Consider the following 19,182-nt stretch of genomic DNA (forward strand, 5'->3'; position numbering starts at 1 on the left):
AAATTGGTGGGTATATTTTTCAGTACAGAATAATTTTTTTCGTTTTTACATTGCAGACAAGAATGAGCTACGACAAGGGATGGTGGCAGAGTACGGCACCACCATTGGCCGAGTGTTGTCACCAAATTTTCCTAAAGGATATGCCTTGAATGGAGAGACTTTTACCTACATGATACAAAACCTGGACCCATATGGCCACGTCCGACTCACATTTGATGACTGGGATATTGCCCCTGAAAGTGTGGTCAAGGTGAGGACTAGGTAGAGGCAGGTGCTTGTTTCAATACTGACACATACAGAATGATCAAGTTACAGTTTGAAACTAGCAAAGTGATGTCTTCAGTTTTTCAAGGTGAGGGCTAGAAGGAGGCAGGTGCTTGTTTCAATACTGACACATACAGAATGAACAAGTTAGAGTCTAAAACTCACAATGTGATGTCTACAGTTTTTCAAGGTGAGGGCTGGATGGAGGTGGGTGCAATGTTTCAATGCAGACACTTAGAGAATGGTCAGAGACTTGTGTGGTCAGGGATAGTTTTGATGGGGGCACAATAGGCGAGCTGGTTAAAGCGCCAGGCTAGTGATCCAGCAAGGTTGAGGTGTTGGGATCGAGCCCACCTGTGACCGGGTGTAAAAACCTTAGAGTCAGCTTTGTGTGCTGGAGATAGACACGTGGAGATAGACATCCAGTTATTGAGGGAAACAAATACCAGTGTCTTGAGCAAGCACTAGTTGCATGGATATGTGCGCTACATAAATATCCTATAAAATAATGATGAAGACCTTGAAATTGGGCAAGTGTTTGTTTTGGTAAAGCCCAACAAAGTGTGGTCAAGCTGATGTCAAGGCTACAGACAGTTGACACATGTCATCGTATCCAGATTGTAGATTGATTCTCATGTTGTTAATCTCTGAATTGTCTGATCCTGACTCGTATATTTTTGCTGAGTATTTCTGAAGAATATTGATGAGTGTGTCATAATACAACAACCAAACAATGAGCAATGTCTGGTAGTGGGACAAACAGGTATGCCAAAGTAGGTCATCGGTACGATGCTTGTTGGAAACTGATGTAAAAGAAAACTGGTTGGTTATGGGAGGGGGGGGGCGGGAGGGGGGGGGTGGGGTGTTGTTGACATAGCAACATCTTATCACCTTGATATTTTTTCAGGAAAATGGGATAGTCAAGGGGTTAGAAATGCTTGCTGGTCACACCCAGATCCCATACCCTGCTCAGGTACAATGTGCAAAGCCAATTCTTGGGGGTATCTCCATAGTCATAAGTTCAGTACAGCCCATGGAAGTCGAGAATGTGTGGCAAGACTAGATTACCACAGTTTCCGAAAATGAAGAAAGTCTCTCGCTTCCTTTTGATAGTATTTTAGGAGCATAATTAAGAAACCTATGAAATTGAGACATTAGTCTAATTTATCCAAAGACCTGGGTTTGATTACAGATGTCTGTACAACTAATGAAGCTTAATCCTATTGTCCCTTGAGGTGTTGGGGTAGCCTAGTGGTCAAAGTGTTTGCTTGTCATTCTTTCTGAGGGCAGGAGTTTGATTCCCTACATGAGTACAATGAGTGAAGCCCATTTCTTGTGTCCCCTGCTGTGATATCGCTGGATTATTGCTAAAACCAAACTCACACACTGATGTCCCTGCTACCACCAATGTGATGATGCTCAAATACTGTAAGAAGCAGGTGACAACAACCCTGACTCAATCTATTACATGTATGGGGCTGTGAGGTAGCCAGGTGGTAAAAGTGGTGGCTCATTGCACCAAAGCTCATGTTCGAAGTCAATGACTTTGTTTGTTGTTGTTTAACTTAACAATATTCCAGCTATATGGTTTCCATCTTTAATAATCCAGTCTCAGCGAACCTGACCACCCAATACCATTAGTTGCCTTGACAAGCCTGGGCTACTGACGATAATTCTAATCCAGATCGTCAAGGGTCCAGTACCAACAAACAGTTATGTTGCTACATGCAATGTAAAAGTACTCTCTCATAAACTTACAACATCTGTACAGCAACAGTAGGAGCATATTGCCAGAATTAGGATTTGAGTAGTTCTGTAGTGTGAACATGTCCCTCTTATCTACAGGTATCCCAATGTCAGTAACAGATGGTGATAAGCAGCCTAGGTCTAAAAACTTATGTAAACTTACGCAAGCAATAGTATTTACGCCAGATATCTTTTAGATTTCACGGATTTCAGCTTCAAGTGATTTACAATTCATCAGTTTGATAAACTCCCAGTTAATGGGGAGGTGTTCGTGCAGGTCTTATTGAACAGTAACCTCGCCCTCTATCATGGGGGCATGCTTGTTGAATCTACAGCTAATGTATTCCTTGTAGTGTTGAATAAACAAACAACTTCACACGAAATTTTCCTCTCCAAACATAATTATGCTTTTGATTTGTTGTCTTTTGATGTGAGCGATAAGAAATGTTATGTTTTTTATCACTTGTATCAGATAAGCCTTATATGAGGGCAAGGGGTTACAATTTATCCAAGGTTTGTTTGGAAACAGCAGCTATAAAGGTGCCACCTGGGTATATATTGTCAGTAATATCAAAATCTTGCTATCAGAAGTATACATCTCTAATGTGTCAGAAATCAAGACTGGTTGACATCTGTTGGTTTACATAGCTGTGTGTAGCTCAGCTCCCTGTTGTAGGGTCTGACACAGTGTGAGTTTATGTCATGCCTGGTTGTGAAAAGTATGGCACAGTGAACATCGGCTTGTCAGAAACCATTGGCTAATTAAAGAACCCTTTGTTGACATTTCTAAGTCATTTCCCAGCCATTTCTGGTCAAAATCATTGCTGGGGCTCCACATATTTGCTGCATTTTATTTACATTTGATATTTTGACCTTGATTTGACCTTAACTCGGAGAAAACTCCTCAAAATATACTGGACAAGTATAGTTAGGAATATATACAATTTTGAAATTATAACTAATGATCTATCTACAAATTGACACATGGATAAGATATCAATGATGAAAAAGCTAATATCCTTAACTTATGTTGTCCAGTATATATTGTGAGTGTAAACATCTGATGATGCTCACTTTGGCGTCTGTTTATGGTGACATAATTTCTTCAAATCTTGTGATTTCATTGTTAATTATTATTAAAATGTCTAAACATATCAAAATAAGTGTTTGTTCCATTTTGTCCGTACTGTTGGAAGATAATGACAATTTTAAGTTTATCCTCAAACTTAGCATATATGTGACTTTCTCGGATATTATCTTGGGATGGACCCTGTTTTACACAAGATTAGCTGAAGTTCAAGTTGCAAAGACATTGTCTATAGCTTGACAGCACATGATGCTGCTGTTCAGGATTCTGAAAATTGTCCTGGGAGTGTGTTATTTTAATGTAAAGCATTGAAATGTACCATTTTTGCTTTTCTCTGAAAAAAAATGTAGGGCTTCATAACTCAATCTTCTCAGAGTGTTTGTTAGAGTTGAAAGATGTTAAAAAGGAGCTAACAGTTGTGTATGCTGTAATGTAACGGCATATTAAGAGTCACGTTAATATTTACATAATTTGTTGATATTGACATATTGACATATTTGTTGATATTGACATATTGACATTAATATTTGGGATTGCTCTTTATCAGTAAATTACAGATTCCAGTACCTGTTTGGCCAAGTAAGATAACCTTCACAGGTCTTGCTACAACAGACTAGTATCAATGTTTTCCTTAGTTAATGTCACATCTGTCAGTTCATCAATGTTTTAATGTGAAAAATATTTTAATATTTGTGCATGTTCACTGTCAGATATTTGACATCAAGTCTTAAGTTTCTTTTAAAACAAATGAAGCATGCCACCAGTACCTTGCACTATTTTAGTTTCAACCTCACCTTGGTTACAAGATGGTAGTCATGTAAACCATGAAGAGTTATTTCCCTTGGGTTATATTCAGCTGTGGAAAAGAAATCTGTCGTCTTTAGTTAAAAAACATACTGTGTAAGGAGACTGACAGTAAATGTAATTGCAGCTAGAAGACTTCATTTGCATATTTATCAGATGATGAGACCTAGGTTTTTGGAATAGTTAATTTAACTGACAACAGTTTCTCTTATGGCATACAATTACTAGTTCCAGTGCTCAAAAACATAAATATGAGTAAAACTACTATGATGGCCTCGTGCCTATCACCAATTGGCAAGACAGCTGCAAAACCAAATATATTATTATTAAAACTGCATATACTTGTTGAATCTGTTCATCTGTTTGAAGCATTATTTTATTTTTCAAGCATTTCAGCAATATGTTTATCTTTATGTCAATTATCATTTACGGCGGAAATAAACTCCATAACAACATAGTCTTTGTTTTTTCCAGTTATACGATGGGTTATCTACCAAATCCCCTTCTGTGGTGCTAGATCGAAAAAAGCGTCCAGCGCTTGTGTCTGACTCCAGCACTCTGGTCATTGTGTTTGACACAGGTGTCAATCCTAAAGGCTGCTGTAAATATGCCGGTTTCAAGGCTGCGTACCAATTTATCTCAGGTGAGTGCCCCATCAAGCGAGGGAACTCTGATCAGTTGCCATGTCCATGTGATATATGGTGCACATATCACAGGCCCTCGCATCTTTGCGGGGATTAAAGTTGAAAAGAATATTGCTTTGGAAATGATCCCCGACTCAAAATGCTTCATAGTACATCATGGACCTGTGAAGTTCCCAGGGTAGAATAGGCCTTCAGCAACCCATACTTGCCATAAAAGGCAACTATGCTTATTGTAAGAGGCGACTACTGGGATTGGGGGTCAAGCTCGCTGACTTGGTTGACACATGTCATCGGTTCCCAATTGCGCAGATCGATACTCATGTTGTTGATCACTGGATTGTCTGGTCCAGACTCTATTATTTACAGACCGCCACCATATAGCTGGAATATTGCTACACTCACTCACTCACTCATAAGACATCATGACAAGGCCAGATACTTTGGTCTACCCCACCTGCCTGCATTGCTGTTCGCTAAGCTATAGCCGCATGCAACTGATTAAAACTTCATGTCAACATGATCATTGATGATGCCCACTAATTCTGCAAGTCAACTATAACCCAATTTTGATTCTTAGCTAAACCATCTTGCCACAAATGAATGATGATATATCAGCCCTCTGGTTGATGCTCGTTTTTGAGACATTTACAATTGATGCTTTCTTTTGACAAGCCATTGCTGGGAAAAAGATTCTTACATTTCCAAGTCAAGCAGTTGATGAAAGTAAAAATTCCTGTGAATTTATAAAGAATGCAGATTTACAAGCGTTGACCAATCAGAGGGCATGTTTCAACCACACCCTCATTTTGTGAAGATATATCATCATCCATTTGTGTCAAGGTAGACTAACAGCTAGTCTTTGAAATGAACATACTTTACTGAAAAAACGTTCATAGTGAAAAAAAAATAATATCATGAAACGGAGCCCTAAGACTTTCTTCGTTTTCCAGAAGCTAGACTTGCCACATTTTCTAGACTTGCGTGGGCTTTCTTGGATATGTACTTCAGGGTCTGTACGACAGACTAGTGTCAAGGTAGTTCAATATTTGTGTATGTTTTTAAATCTTAAATCATCACAAAGACACAAGGGCCTGTGGTACATATAACTGCAGATAGTTGCAGCTGAAAAAGACAAAAACATTGACACTCAAAACTCTTCCTCATATAGTCTATGAATCTAATCAGGATGATCAGCAAGAAAGATGGGCAAAAAAGTTGATATATTATCTTGACTTATTTCTCTTCTTGTATTCAAAGAAGGTATTTTGTGGGGATGTCATAAAACAATTCCCAGCTGGACAAATATATATTCAAGGAAGCTCCAGTAAACTTTGTACTTAAAATTTACTTGTGGATATGCGCAGACTTGGTCTGTGTGGCTGTAACAATGCCAGTATGACATAAAATTCAACCTCAAAACTCTGGACAAACTGGACAATTTTGTACCCAACTCTTGAACTTAAAACAGTACCAATGCAGCATGTAGTAGTAGTTGAACTCTTTCCAGCCCTGGTCAGATCTCATTTGTCCTGTCTGTCTTGGTTTCTTTGTTGTGATTTTGTTGTGTTTGTTCATCCTGATTTCAGTGATGTTCTATCTGTTCTGAGTGAGTGAGTGATGAGTTTAATTTTAAGCTGCACTCAGCAAAATTCCATCTGTATGATGGCGGTTTATATATAATTGAGACTGGACCAGACAATCTAGTGATCAAAAGCATGAGCATCGATTTGTACAATTGGGAACTGATGACCTGTGCCAACCAAGTCAGCGAGCCTGACCACCCAATCCCATTAGTTGTCTCTTAGGACAAGCATAGTCACCTCCATCTGTTCTTATACCAGGCTACCAATTCTTTTTACAGAGAAGGACTGGCCAGACAAACCGCTAACTGACTGCAGTAGAACATATGCAATGAGATCCGGCGGTATGATCGACTTCACTGGGTCGATGTCACATCCAGGCCAGCCCAACTTTTTTGACTGCGTGTGGATCATTAAGAGATATCCTGGAGAAGACCGACCAGACGGAGTGATGCTGAGGATGAGGGAGGTCCTTCTGGGAGATGGTGAGTGGCAACAACTCGGAAATAAATGGTGATGCAAATATCTCACATCTTATCTTCACCAAATAATTCAGGGTGAGAAATGAATTTGTGTTTTCACAAGAAATGTGAACATTATCAACTAACAGTTATGTCATGTATATTGTTGGGGCGGTGGGGTTGCCTAGTGGTTAAAGCGTTCACTGAAGATCTGGGTACAGTGTGTGAAGCCCATTTCTGGTGCCCCACTCGTAATATTGCTGCAGTTATGCTAAAAGCAGCATACAACCATACTCACTCACTCACTCTATGTGGTTCACTGTACTACAATTCTGTTATAGGCTATCAGTGAGAAGAGGTGAGATGACTGCACATTATCTCAACACGCCATCAAACACATTAATTTCCCTGATATTCAAGGGAGATTACCCTTACATCCATTAAATCTGACCTGCAGGAAACTTTGTGTGTCCTAAGGGGGATAACTACAAATTTCTGCGTACATCATCTCAAACATGCCAATTTCAAACACAGTTTGGTTTTCCAATTCAAGGGAGATAACCTATACTTTTCATTGTATTATCCAGCCTCCCACTTTACATTCTGTGTAGACTGCACAATATCTTTAGTTGACCAGTATCCTTGTAGGTTTAACAACGTTTTTAAGACAAATGTCATTGATATTTAGTGACATTGAATTCTGCTTCCTGAACTTTTGACATTGTCCTTGTTTTACAGGTTGGCTACAGTATGGCAAGTTGAACAGCCTGGAGATTCGTCAGGGAACAACGTCACTGAGTCCAATCAAGCACAAATATACGGCTAAAAACTTGACTTACGCTCAGACATTCTATACCTCTGGGCAGGGACTGTACATCCGACTCCGTGGAGGTTTCTATTCCACAGATAAACTCTCCTTCATATTCACAGCAGTCAAAAATATATCTGCAGGTGAGTCAGTGTAGGAGTAACTACTTATCAAACAAAAGAAAAATTAACATGAACTCTGCATTTTACGACAGTAGCATTTCAGTGCAGTCTGTCAACTGTAGCAGGCAACTGTTGAACATTGAAGTGAAAGTTCAAGCAGTTTGTATGATAATTGAAACTGATATATTTCCACAGTGAAGTAGGTTATTATTAACTGCTTAGAGTGATCTACACTGCATTATTTAAGATATCATCCAAACAAAATTGGTCTTTAAACAAATGGATTCTAACTTCTAAGGATCTTGCTTTAGAAGGTTAAGAGTTATCTCCCCTTGACCAAAGCTTTGATTTGGCCACTTTCCTCCTTTGCTGTCTGTGAAGTCATGACTGAGCACCAGACAGTAGGCTGTTCTCCTGTTGCAGGCTGTTTGAACCGCCACCTATCACTTCTATCTAAAAGTATCATGCTAGGTCCATCATTAAGAAATCTGTAGTAACCACTGTCAACAATGATGAAACACACAACCTAACATAGTCAAATCAAGAGAAGCGAGAACAGACTTTTAATAGGGCACTCTGTTGTCCTGTTCCCCCTCTGGGTTATGGCAAAACTGAAGGGGGAACTTTGGTCTCAGGCCTACTAAAGGAAGGCAAGCTTGTCAGGAAACGGATCATGTACCAGTTTTGTGGGATCACGGTTCATGTCTTTTATGGCAGGGGTAGTGCGACATGAATCAGGAATCTGTGAAGAAAACACTGTATCAAGCAACACGGATACAGTGACTGCAGCTTGTTTCAGTGATTTGTTCATGCAATCTGTTCCCTGGATCAGTTATCACATGTTTTTTTCTAGAAAACACAATTCAGTCTCAGTGTACATGAAAGTTAGTTCATACAAATGACATAAACACAGACACTTCTACAATAACACCACAATTTCTGTTATTTATTATTTGTTTTCCAGGTGGGAGTTGTCCTGGCTACTTCGAATATCTGTGTCAGAATCTGATGTGTATTGATCAGGAGCTCATGTGTGATGGCATTGACCACTGTGGAGACAACTCAGACGAGAGTCCAGCTCTTGACTGTTCAGTATCAGGTGAGGGAATGCATTCATCAGGACCAGGAAGTGCAAGATCATCAACAAAACATGCTTGTTATTAGAGACGACTAATGTGATTGGGTGGTGGGATCTCTTTGTTGAAGTGTAAGGAAGAGAGTTGAGTGGATGTCAGTTTTCAGAGTATATCCTTACTCCTTCATCAGGATAACTGTCATTCACCTGAAGAAAGAATAAGGATATACTCTGAAATGTCGTGTTCCTCATAATAAAAAGAACATCCATAAAACTCTCTTCGTTGTGTGTATGACATCTTATCCCAATTGCATGGATCGATGCTCATGATATTGTCAGTCCTTGGATTGACCAATTCAGACTTGATACCATACAGGCCTACAATGGACAGGTTGGGTTGTAATGCCTTAATAGTACTGGAAGGTTTGATTGAATAATCGGTCAATCAATTGATCTTGCTTATATGACAAATTAAGAATGAGCTCAATGAAACATGAAACTTTAGAAACTATGTTAGTTATGTTTCTTAATTCAAGATATAGACAACTGATGCCTATTCATAACTGGTAAAACTGCATTGTACACAACAAACGTGCATCTGTTTTCAAATGGAAGTATTCTTGACCATCTTCGATGACCTGTTATTTGCCCTATGTTATGCACTATTATAATCGATTATTGGCCAGTTACAGAAATCGATTATTGATCTGCATATTGTGAATGAGAACTATACATATCCCAACAATCTCTCCATCCTAATACCATCTCTTCTCTTTCAGCTCTGTGGAGACTGAGCTTCAAGTGGTCCATGCCTTTTATGGGTAAGTACCAAGAACATTTATAACAATTTGATGGATGTATCAAATTTGGTTATTAGTGTTTGCCACATGCTTTATCTCTTGGTCAAAATGTGTATATTGACCTTTGGATATAACAAACTAAAATTTCACTTTGAGTCCATCAACATCATAGTTTTGAGTAACGGTAACAGTTGATGTGTTCCTTTCCTTAAATAGATATTGTTTTTAAGTATGTTGCTATATCGTAAGAATCACTGTTAATAAATAAAAAAAAATATTTAACTAGCATAATACATATTTTAGATCCCAAACATGGTATTTACATAATGGAAACACATAGACGATAATCTCTTTATCGTATGAAATCATTCTTATAATAATCACTGATATCCCAGTGAAATAACATTAGAAGTTGCCCATAAATACACTGAGTACACACTGACATTTAGAAAGTGATTAGATGTAACGTATGTTATATTTTGGATTACACTTGGTAAAGTTCAGGTTCTAGTACCTCTTGGGTTGATTTAGTCTGTTCGTTTATTTTGCAGATGTGAGCAGCCCTGGGCCATCTCCACGATGTGAGGACGGGTTTCTGTGTGCAAGTGGCACAGAGTGTCTATCCCATAGCAAGCGCTGCGACGGGCTCCTGGACTGTCAGGATGGTTCCGATGAATATGGATGCTGTAAGCATTAGGAACATTTATTACTGACATGTTGCTTGGCCATGTTAATACCTCTGTTTGGAAAGTTCAGTTGAATATGCATGCTGTAGGCATTACAACTATTGATTACCCCAAATCTTACTAGTTTCTGTCCATGTGTCTGTTGTTGTACTTCCTATAGCATTACAGTCATTATTTACCCAACATCATACATAATGCTACTGTGTTTTTGTTCCGATAATACAACTTCTAATACATTTGTAATATAGTTAACTTTAATATCAGAGATAACATGTCTGTGATTGTTACTGCAAGGATGGCAGCATTAATATGGATACAATAAGAATTACAAAATTTTATTACCCAAAATATTACATTTATAGCATCTTCTCTGAAAGATCGCTTAAATCATAAATACTTGTTTGGGGGGAAATAATAAATGTAAAATGAATTATGTTTCAGTGTTTGCTATGTGGGGTGAATTCTAATGTTGAAATGTTTTACCTGTTTCAGATACACCCACAACAGATCATTCAGCAGGCGTATCATCTCATCCTAAACATGGATTATATCTCATATGTGTATTGTTTTTATTGGTAATATTCCTCAATAACAGGTAGCCAAGATTGTGAAAATGTGTGTTTGAGAATGTATGAGAACATATGAATATGTGCAAGAGAATTAAGATTGTATAACAACCACACCCACTGATTATCCTTATTTAATACCAGGGATAAAAGAGTGTTGTATACAATGATATGTACCTGTTGGCCATTCAACCAATCAAAGGGTGTCTTAAGAGGGGCATCTGCTGGGATTGGCTGGTTTTGTTTCATACAGTGCAGCAGTAAATGCAGGTATTATTTATAATTGGTGGGTGTGGTAATATTGATGTTTGAGAAACTTGCAGAAGTTAAATGCCATATCATTGGGGTAGCAGGTTTGATATAGCAACAAAGTTGCAAATACTGTAATATTCTCCTCAAATTTTCATAAGATTAACAGCAAAAATAGTTATTAGATTTCATTAACTAAGTAAATTCTTATAAAGCTACATAATGATTTCCCTGGTGTTTGTATCAGTACTCCCTGAAATTTATTTCTCAGCTCCACAGAAAGTATTATGTAACAATCAAGATGTACATCTATATGATACCACACAATCTCAAATATGATTGTTCTTTTTTGTAATGTAGTGTACTTACACTTAACTCTTTTCAATATATAACATAATAGGTGTTGGGGATACAATGTCAATTTTATTCCAATTGACGCATATAAGAATGACTAACTGTTCATAAAATACATAAAAACCTCCCTTCTAAATACATGTCAATAAAACATTTACCCAGGGAGGTGGGTTGGTGTCCGTACATCCCAGCTTCAGCAATAGGACTGACTTCTGTCCCGTAGGAAGATGAGTGCGCACGCACACACGCACATTCCACATGTGCCTGCTTGCACTATAGAGTGCTGCCACCTGATAGAGCAGGTGTGTTTACGACCTGTGGCACGTTAAATCCTTCCAGACTCAATATCTTTCTGGAAGAATAAGTTTCAAAATTTGTTGATGTAGCATTAAGCAATATTCACTTATTCAGTACCAGCGTTATTGTATACTGTTGATATTATGTCTTGTTCAATGGATTTTATTAAGAACTGCCACTTAAACAAGCAGAATTTTGTTTCATTTAGGTGTGGGATATTTTCAGAGATGTCATTCTAAAGTTGCATCATCAACACGTGCCTCTGATCTGAGTCTTAGGGCAAGGGATACTTGTAAAAAGACAATCTTAGTGCTGCAATAGTTGTTGCTTCAATACTCAAAAAATAAACTACAAGAGTGTTTGTTGTATTTTGTTAGTAGACCCTGAGTCATAGGTTTGTTAAAATCACTTGTTACAATAACCAGGGACGGATCCAGCTTTTTGAGAAAGTAGGGGCGCATATTTTTGAGAAAGTTTTGGTGCGCACTTTTTTCACAAGAGTTGAAATGGTCATTTATTAAACTTTAAGGGCAAAGAGAGTTGGTGAGGGTTTGGGTGTGTGCACCCCTGCACCTTTCCTCTGGATCTGCCTATGCAATATCTACTTCTGCAAGTTTCTTGTGCCAGACGTTGGCTTGAGGTGCTACATATATCGGATGTACATATTCCTCCCGTGCTGCCATTGTGATATCAATTGCTTTATGCAACACACCTTTGTCATGTTCCTCTCCACTTGCCTTCACACAGACTTCAAGGGAAGTCCCCATTTCCTGCATTCTGTTCACTCATGTAATACTGTAAATATGTAGAAAACAAGGACTGTTTGCAGACACATGCCTAACCCAGATATATTGGAGTCCGTCTGCTGTTCATTTCAAGTTGTATTCACTGGATCAACAATCAACAGAAACAAATAACAAGTTCAATATTTGAGTTATTCTTGTATTCTTATAATGTGTGATAGGAAGGGTAAACCTATTCACTGTTCAAGGCCCTTACATGAAATGAGCAGTTAACTTGGTGGCAGACTTTGAAAGTGTTAGACCATGGTTTGCTGTATATAAAGGTGGGGAAATATGATAAATATTGACCAATATGACAAGAAAGGTAGGTGCCCCTCTTCCCTAAAACAGATTTTACTCAAAATTCAACCAGTAGACAGTCAGTTTTGAGTCAGGGAGTGAGTAATACTGCTTTTAACAGTATTCCACTAATATGGTGGGGAACACAGAAATGGGCTTCACACTTTTTGCCCATGTTAGGAGTTGAACCCAGTCTTTTGCTGTGAAAAGCAAATGCTTTAACAACTAGGCTACCCCACTGCTCGCCTGACGTCCTGAATCGCAACCTCATGGTCATCGGACAAACAATAAAGAAGTTGTCATCCATAAAAAAACTCGTGCCTTTATGTATATCACTTCTAAATGCCATTCAAAGACTCTATCGGACAAAGATGACAAGCGTTTAGAAACAGCCACCAGAGACATTCAACACAAGTGTAAGGATAATATCATTTATAACATCCTACCCAATTTCCAGGGCAGGTACTCTTTGTGGATTTATTGAAGGTTGTTCCTCCATTAGCAAGGGTTGACTGTTGTTTCTGATCTGTGTCTATGGTTAGGTTGTTCCTTCCCTCAGGATTCACTTTCTATTTGCTCAATTGATTCAGTACAGCAGAAATAGATCAAGGTATTCATTTGTTACCTGTGTGATCATCACATCACAACAGATGTTTCACATAATTTGACTGTTTTCTTTCCAGAACCAGATTATTTTTCCAAAATGTTTAGAATTCAGGTCTGCAAATTTCAAACAAAGCATCCCTGTCTTGTTTTAAAGCTTGGGCCCTGATTCTGAGTCCATGTGACATGGCATAGCAGCAAGAAGGAGTCATCAAAACTTAATCTTTTCACAGAATAATTTGTATTTTACGTAAATCCAGACCAATTTTACATCTTGTATGGAGTTTTGTCATCAGCAAACCCGAAGACAGGAGATAAAAAATAAAAGAGAATAAAAGCTCACCAGTCAAAGTAATACTCCTTTATTTTAATTTGGGCAATTTATGAAGTGTAAAAGGGTTAAAATTTGGCTAAGAGAATTTCATTTGAGTGGGGAAAATTAATTTTAAGTTTTTTTAAATGTTCTTGAACAAAATATGAGTGGCAGCTCCTTAAAACAAGAAATACTGGCCTGAGGTCCTCCAAAAATACAATTTGCAATTAAAGATAGTTCCATTGTATATTCATCAGTGATTATAAGGTGTCTGCCTTCATCATAGCTGCATAGTAAAGTGTGTATCAGCCCACTTGTTTTCATGAACTATGCAGATAGCTTTATTGGCCCTTTCTCAGTAGATGACTGAAGGATACCACTTTAACACAACTGTTACAGATTTACCATGGTAACAAGACAAGAAGGGGGGTATAAACTGTATATCCACCACTTGTTTTTGGCAACACACACAAAAGAGATATTGTTCTTGTTATGGAATGTTTCCTATCTGAAGGAGTCTCACAATATCGTAAACTTAATTCATTAACTCGTTGTTTGCAACAGCAGTATTGTATCAGACTTCCCCTTATGCATGTACAAGCATTTTGTCATGAGACCACAAGACACTTTTTCCTTGCAGTTCATCTTCACGTTTCTCAAATTCAGACTGACAATTGACATTTCACTCTTATCAACATGGATTTGAGGTCCTTTGAAACTAAGAATAACTATTGTTTACGGTTATATTGTTCATATATAAGTACGCCCTCCTCTTTGCTGGAGTTACTTACTTGCCAAAGTTCATGTTACATATTGTGTCTTACGAGGAGGCCAAATGAATCTTTTGTGTAGCATTTGTCAAATCTTTAAAGTGAAAGTTGATTTTTTATCCTTCAGGACGAATATATATATTTGCATAATCTTTACTTTGAATTGAATATTTAGAATAATTTACATTAACATTTGTTGGGTGTAAAAAACACTTGTTTTGTTTCTCTATGATTGTATGTCAGTATTGCCTTGTCATGTTTATGTCAGTGTCCCTGTTTGAGCTTTGCTGGTTCAAGGTTGATTAGCTTCCTGTTTAGGTGTTTATGTCGACTGTTCTAGCTTGGCACACCCATTTTGCTCTCTTGGTTTGTATTTGACCTAACATCAAAGGTTCAGAAGTTCAAACCATGTCTTTTCTTTCTTGCTTGTAGTCAGTAAGATATATGGGTGTATATCTGTGAATGAATCATCATTTTAAATATTCTGTCTACAGTTTTGTTAATATTTATGTAAATGTGTAATCAATTTTAACTTGGATGTAACAGAGAAAGTCTGTTATTGTTCTTGTATTTGATATTGCCAACTCCATTTTCAAGGAAAGAAAATAATTGCCTTCTTTGGGTATATTTTTATATTATAGGTTCAGAACTTGGAGCTCACTCTTTGTATTACATTGTACTGTATTTGTTAGTAATTCCAGACCAATTCTATTTCTTGTTTTACATATTTTTGTCCTCTGAAAACCCAAAGGCAGACAAGAAAAAAAATAAAATAAAATTTTTACTCATAACAATTTATGAAATGAATATAGATAAAAAAACAACTTTAAAAGTATTTCCTTGTGAGTTTAGCCAATAAAAACATTAGGATTTTATTTTTTTAGTGGGGGAGTTAATTTTATTCTTCTTATTCTTTAAAAAATATGGCAGGAAGATCTGTAAAACAAGAAATAAAATTGGTCTGGCCTAAGCATAGTCTGTCGTACAGACCCTGGAGTATATATATATCCAAGAAAGCCCACGCAAGTATAGAAAATGTGGCAAGTCTAGATTTCCTTAGCTTCTGAAAATGAAGAAAGTCTCAGTGCTCCATTTCATTGTATTACTTTTTTTCACTATGAATGTTCTTTCAGTAAAATATGTTCATTTTAGAGACTAGCTGTTAGTCTAGCCTAAGCATTGTTAAACATTCTTCAGAATGGAAGGACTTTAATAAACATTGATGGAGACTGCTAGTAACATGAATCTTTTAATATATAAATATGTATTATGTTCTTGGAACAGTGAAGTGGTCTGAGCATCCTAGGGAAATGAAGCTGGAAAATTAATAGGTCAAACATGGTAAAATATCTAAGATAGAAACTACGTTTTTTTTGTACTTTTTGACTTGTTTGGTTTGGAAAATATATATATAGCTGGTGTAATGGAAAAAGTTAATCCTTTGTAAACGTAATTTGTTACAGTGAGACACTTACAGTATTTTTTTTTTTTAATAATATTTTATACATTTGACATTTGCCACTTACAGTATTATTGATTGAGAGAAATAAATAAAAAGTACATGTATGAATCACATGTTATGAAAGTGAGTACTAAGTATGCTTGTTTCTACAGTTTTGTCCCTCTTTGATGGTTTTTTTTTGTTGTTTTTTTTGAATTGCCGATATTAATTATCTGGAGTTAGCAGATCTGTAAAGCATTAAATCCAAAATAGAATCATATACAAGAATACTTCTGATACGATGATGTGATGGGGGAAAATTTTCTTCTAATGTACAAAGCATTTTGTATATACGACTCTGTATATTCGTTGTCTGTCTCTCAAACATGGTGTACATGGTTCGACAGCTGCACCCAGGATGAAGCGGGGCACATATTTATGTTTTTGAGAGTTTAATATCACAGCATGAATACCAAATAAAAATATTTAAATAACTAGCTCCTTCTTGCTTGTGTTGAACTTTAAAGAATATGAATTTTTGACATGTTTGTTTTAAAGTTGGAGTGGTTCATCTAAAGCAAAGCACCTGCAACATCCCAAGCTAATGATGTGTCCTGGCTGTGAATGACAAGCAGTTTTACCTCATTTTTTTACTTCTCGTGCAAGAAGACGTATGAATACAGAGGAAAAAAATGAACTTGTTTGAGTTTCAAAAGAGCTCTTTAGGGGAAGGAATCAATCCTTCTCAGCTAACCTTCTACCAGGTACTTTGATAAATAGTTTATGCTGTATAGAGAATAGTGTGTAACACACCATGGACTGGACAAGGTAATAGCTACCATGACCCAATGGGAATGTTTAAGCCAATAATGTTGTCCTTTTTTTGCAAGGAGGCATTTGGGTTTGGGTTTATGCCACCTTTTGCTATATTCCTGCAATGCCACAATAGCCTGTTGTACCAATACAGGGAACTGAACAGGGTTTTTGGTAGTAATTACTATGCTACCCTACTGCCTCTATTCTGCCTGGATATTGCTATATGTGTCTCTAGAGAAATTTGTTTCAATGCTTAGAAATATTCCAGCTATATCACAGTGCCCTGTAGATGATTGAGTCTGGGCTCAACATGCCAGTGATTGATATCATGAGCAGTGTCTCTGTGTGTAAGATCACACATAAATCAACCAGTTTACAGAATCTTTCCAACTGATTCAAATTATTTCCCTCGATCAAATCTCTCAGGAATTCAAAAACAACTTAAATTGAGTGCGTTAAGTTGTAGCAATATTCCAGCAACCTCACAGCAGGATACACCACAAATGGGAGCCACCAATAATCGGCTTCACACATTGTACCCATGTAGGGAATCCAACCCGGGTCTTCAGCATCACAAGCAAGTGTTTTAACTCCTAGCCTACCCCATCACCCCCACCCCCCAATTTCAAACTGAGTATACTCAACAACCACCTCTGTATAAAACTGTTTTATTCCAGTTATTAAAGTAACAAGGTTTGCATGTGCAAAGCATCAGGCATGTTCGGACTAACAATACAAACAATACAACAATGTTTTCTGTGTACAATTGAAAACGTCTTGATTGAAAATTGATTATTCAGCAATAACACTGTGATGTCTAGTAGGATGACTTTTCACAAAATAAATAACACCGTATTGACAAGTGTGGAGAAGTTGCCCAAAGACTGCATTCATCACAAATACATATTAAAATCACTAAACACTTTGGGAGCATTGCTGCAAGAATCTTTAATTGTTTCAAGGCAATTATTGGAAATTATTTCACAATTTCCTTTTCTAAGACTTCTTTTCTGATGAAATTAGCATTTTTGAAAAACAACCCAAAACAACAATAACCACCTTGAGAAGAAACTGCAACACTTTGACTTGTGTCTTTTCACCATAACAATTATGTGTGAATGTTAAAAATATCTGCCATTGTAAACAAAGACACAGAATGTTTAAGAAACATTAAATGCCAACATAAAATCTGAAGCCCACATGTCTACAAAACAGAAACTGTTAAAAGCAAGTTAAAAAATATAGTAAGGCTGTCTGTTGTCATGGTCACGAGCCACGACAAATGAAAGTGAAGTCTGATGATAAAACCATGGGCTTAAAATTTACAAAAAATATACTATTTAAGAACAGCCATTTTTTAAATATCTTAGCTGTAATGCTCACCAATTATGATAAACCAATCATAGTAAGATAAAAAAAATATTGTTCATTAACTTCATTTGATTAGTACTCATATCAATATGAAGTTCCTGAAAGAATAGTCCAGTCACATGATAAAACTTTGAAAGCTGAATATATTAAAAGTATGCTATTATTTAAATTACAAACACATGAAAACTTGATTTCAATGCTTTTTCAGAATTTACTAAAATACAGCAAGATATGTATATCACATAATATTTTAATTCTACTTTCTTTGAAATATCAATACATACAAATGAAATTAAATGAGGAAAAACTAGATAAAATTAAACTAAGTCTGTTACTATTCATGTTGTTTCCATAAGAGGGGTTGCCCTCACTATGATGTCAGATAAGGAACACTTGCCATGAAAACTGAAACTGCACATTCAACCATGGCTACTTTCTGAAGGAGCACCTTTGACTACTACTACTCTACTTTGTTTAATGCTGCATTCAATGAGGAAACAAGTCTGGACCAGACAATCCAGTGATCAAAAGCATGAGCATCAGAAATTCTTAAAAGCTTAAAGTCTTAATTTTACCACCAAGTACTTCCAGTCAAAAAACATTCACACCATAATATCTTACCACAATGCCCTCTGAGATAGCCTTGACATTTCACAAGTTATATCATACATTCATCACTACATTATTTGAGAGTTAAACAAACTTTTGAGTGAAATCTTCCTATATTGTAACTCTGACGTCACTACAAGTCCAAGTGGAACAAGACCATTATGAAATATGCTATCAGTTATATTCAAGCCATATTTGTGAGAAATTGATTCAGATGAAAATTTCTTCAAAGGTCAAATAATGGTACATACCAAACTTAAAAGTAACTGCATAAACTGTTTTCTGAAACTGTAAGCACTTTTCAATCTCATGACCTATGACCTTTTCATGACATGAGCCAAAAGAATTCCCATGGGCCACTTGGAAGAAGTCCACCAGTAACTTCTATTGTTAATAATCTTCATGTTGTACCCTACAGTATAATCAACATCAAAGGTTAAATTCCAACAAAAAAATTAACGCCCTCCCAATTCACATGACTGGCAACAATGAACTTGCCAACGTATGTAACAAGTGTAACTGTACACCTTGTAAGCTACAACTGTTTTATGTTAAACTGTCATTTTTAAGGCAAACACTGCTTTGTATAACAGCACATTTGAGAAGAAACACAGACTAAACACAAGCAGCAATT

General features: G+C 36.9%; 1 protein-coding gene across 1 annotated transcript in view; it reads left to right on the top strand.

Annotated features, from left to right (window-relative positions):
• LOC137258167 (suppressor of tumorigenicity 14 protein homolog) overlaps nucleotides 1-16,247 on the top strand; it is a 60,225-nt gene extending 43,978 nt beyond the window's left edge. Inside the window, exons 5-12 of the mRNA XM_067795741.1 lie at nucleotides 57-250; nucleotides 4,376-4,544; nucleotides 6,407-6,610; nucleotides 7,325-7,537; nucleotides 8,481-8,615; nucleotides 9,371-9,412; nucleotides 9,943-10,077; nucleotides 10,570-16,247. Coding sequence (XP_067651842.1) covers nucleotides 57-250; nucleotides 4,376-4,544; nucleotides 6,407-6,610; nucleotides 7,325-7,537; nucleotides 8,481-8,615; nucleotides 9,371-9,412; nucleotides 9,943-10,077; nucleotides 10,570-10,676 — 1,199 coding nt within the window. The 3' untranslated portion in view covers nucleotides 10,677-16,247. The remainder of the gene's footprint in view (nucleotides 1-56; nucleotides 251-4,375; nucleotides 4,545-6,406; nucleotides 6,611-7,324; nucleotides 7,538-8,480; nucleotides 8,616-9,370; nucleotides 9,413-9,942; nucleotides 10,078-10,569) is intronic.
• Nucleotides 16,248-19,182: the final 2,935 nt, after the last annotated feature.

The sequence above is a fragment of the Haliotis asinina genome, chromosome 12, assembly GCF_037392515.1.
Source record: "Haliotis asinina isolate JCU_RB_2024 chromosome 12, JCU_Hal_asi_v2, whole genome shotgun sequence".
In the NCBI taxonomy this organism is placed as follows: Eukaryota; Metazoa; Mollusca; class Gastropoda; order Lepetellida; family Haliotidae; genus Haliotis; species Haliotis asinina.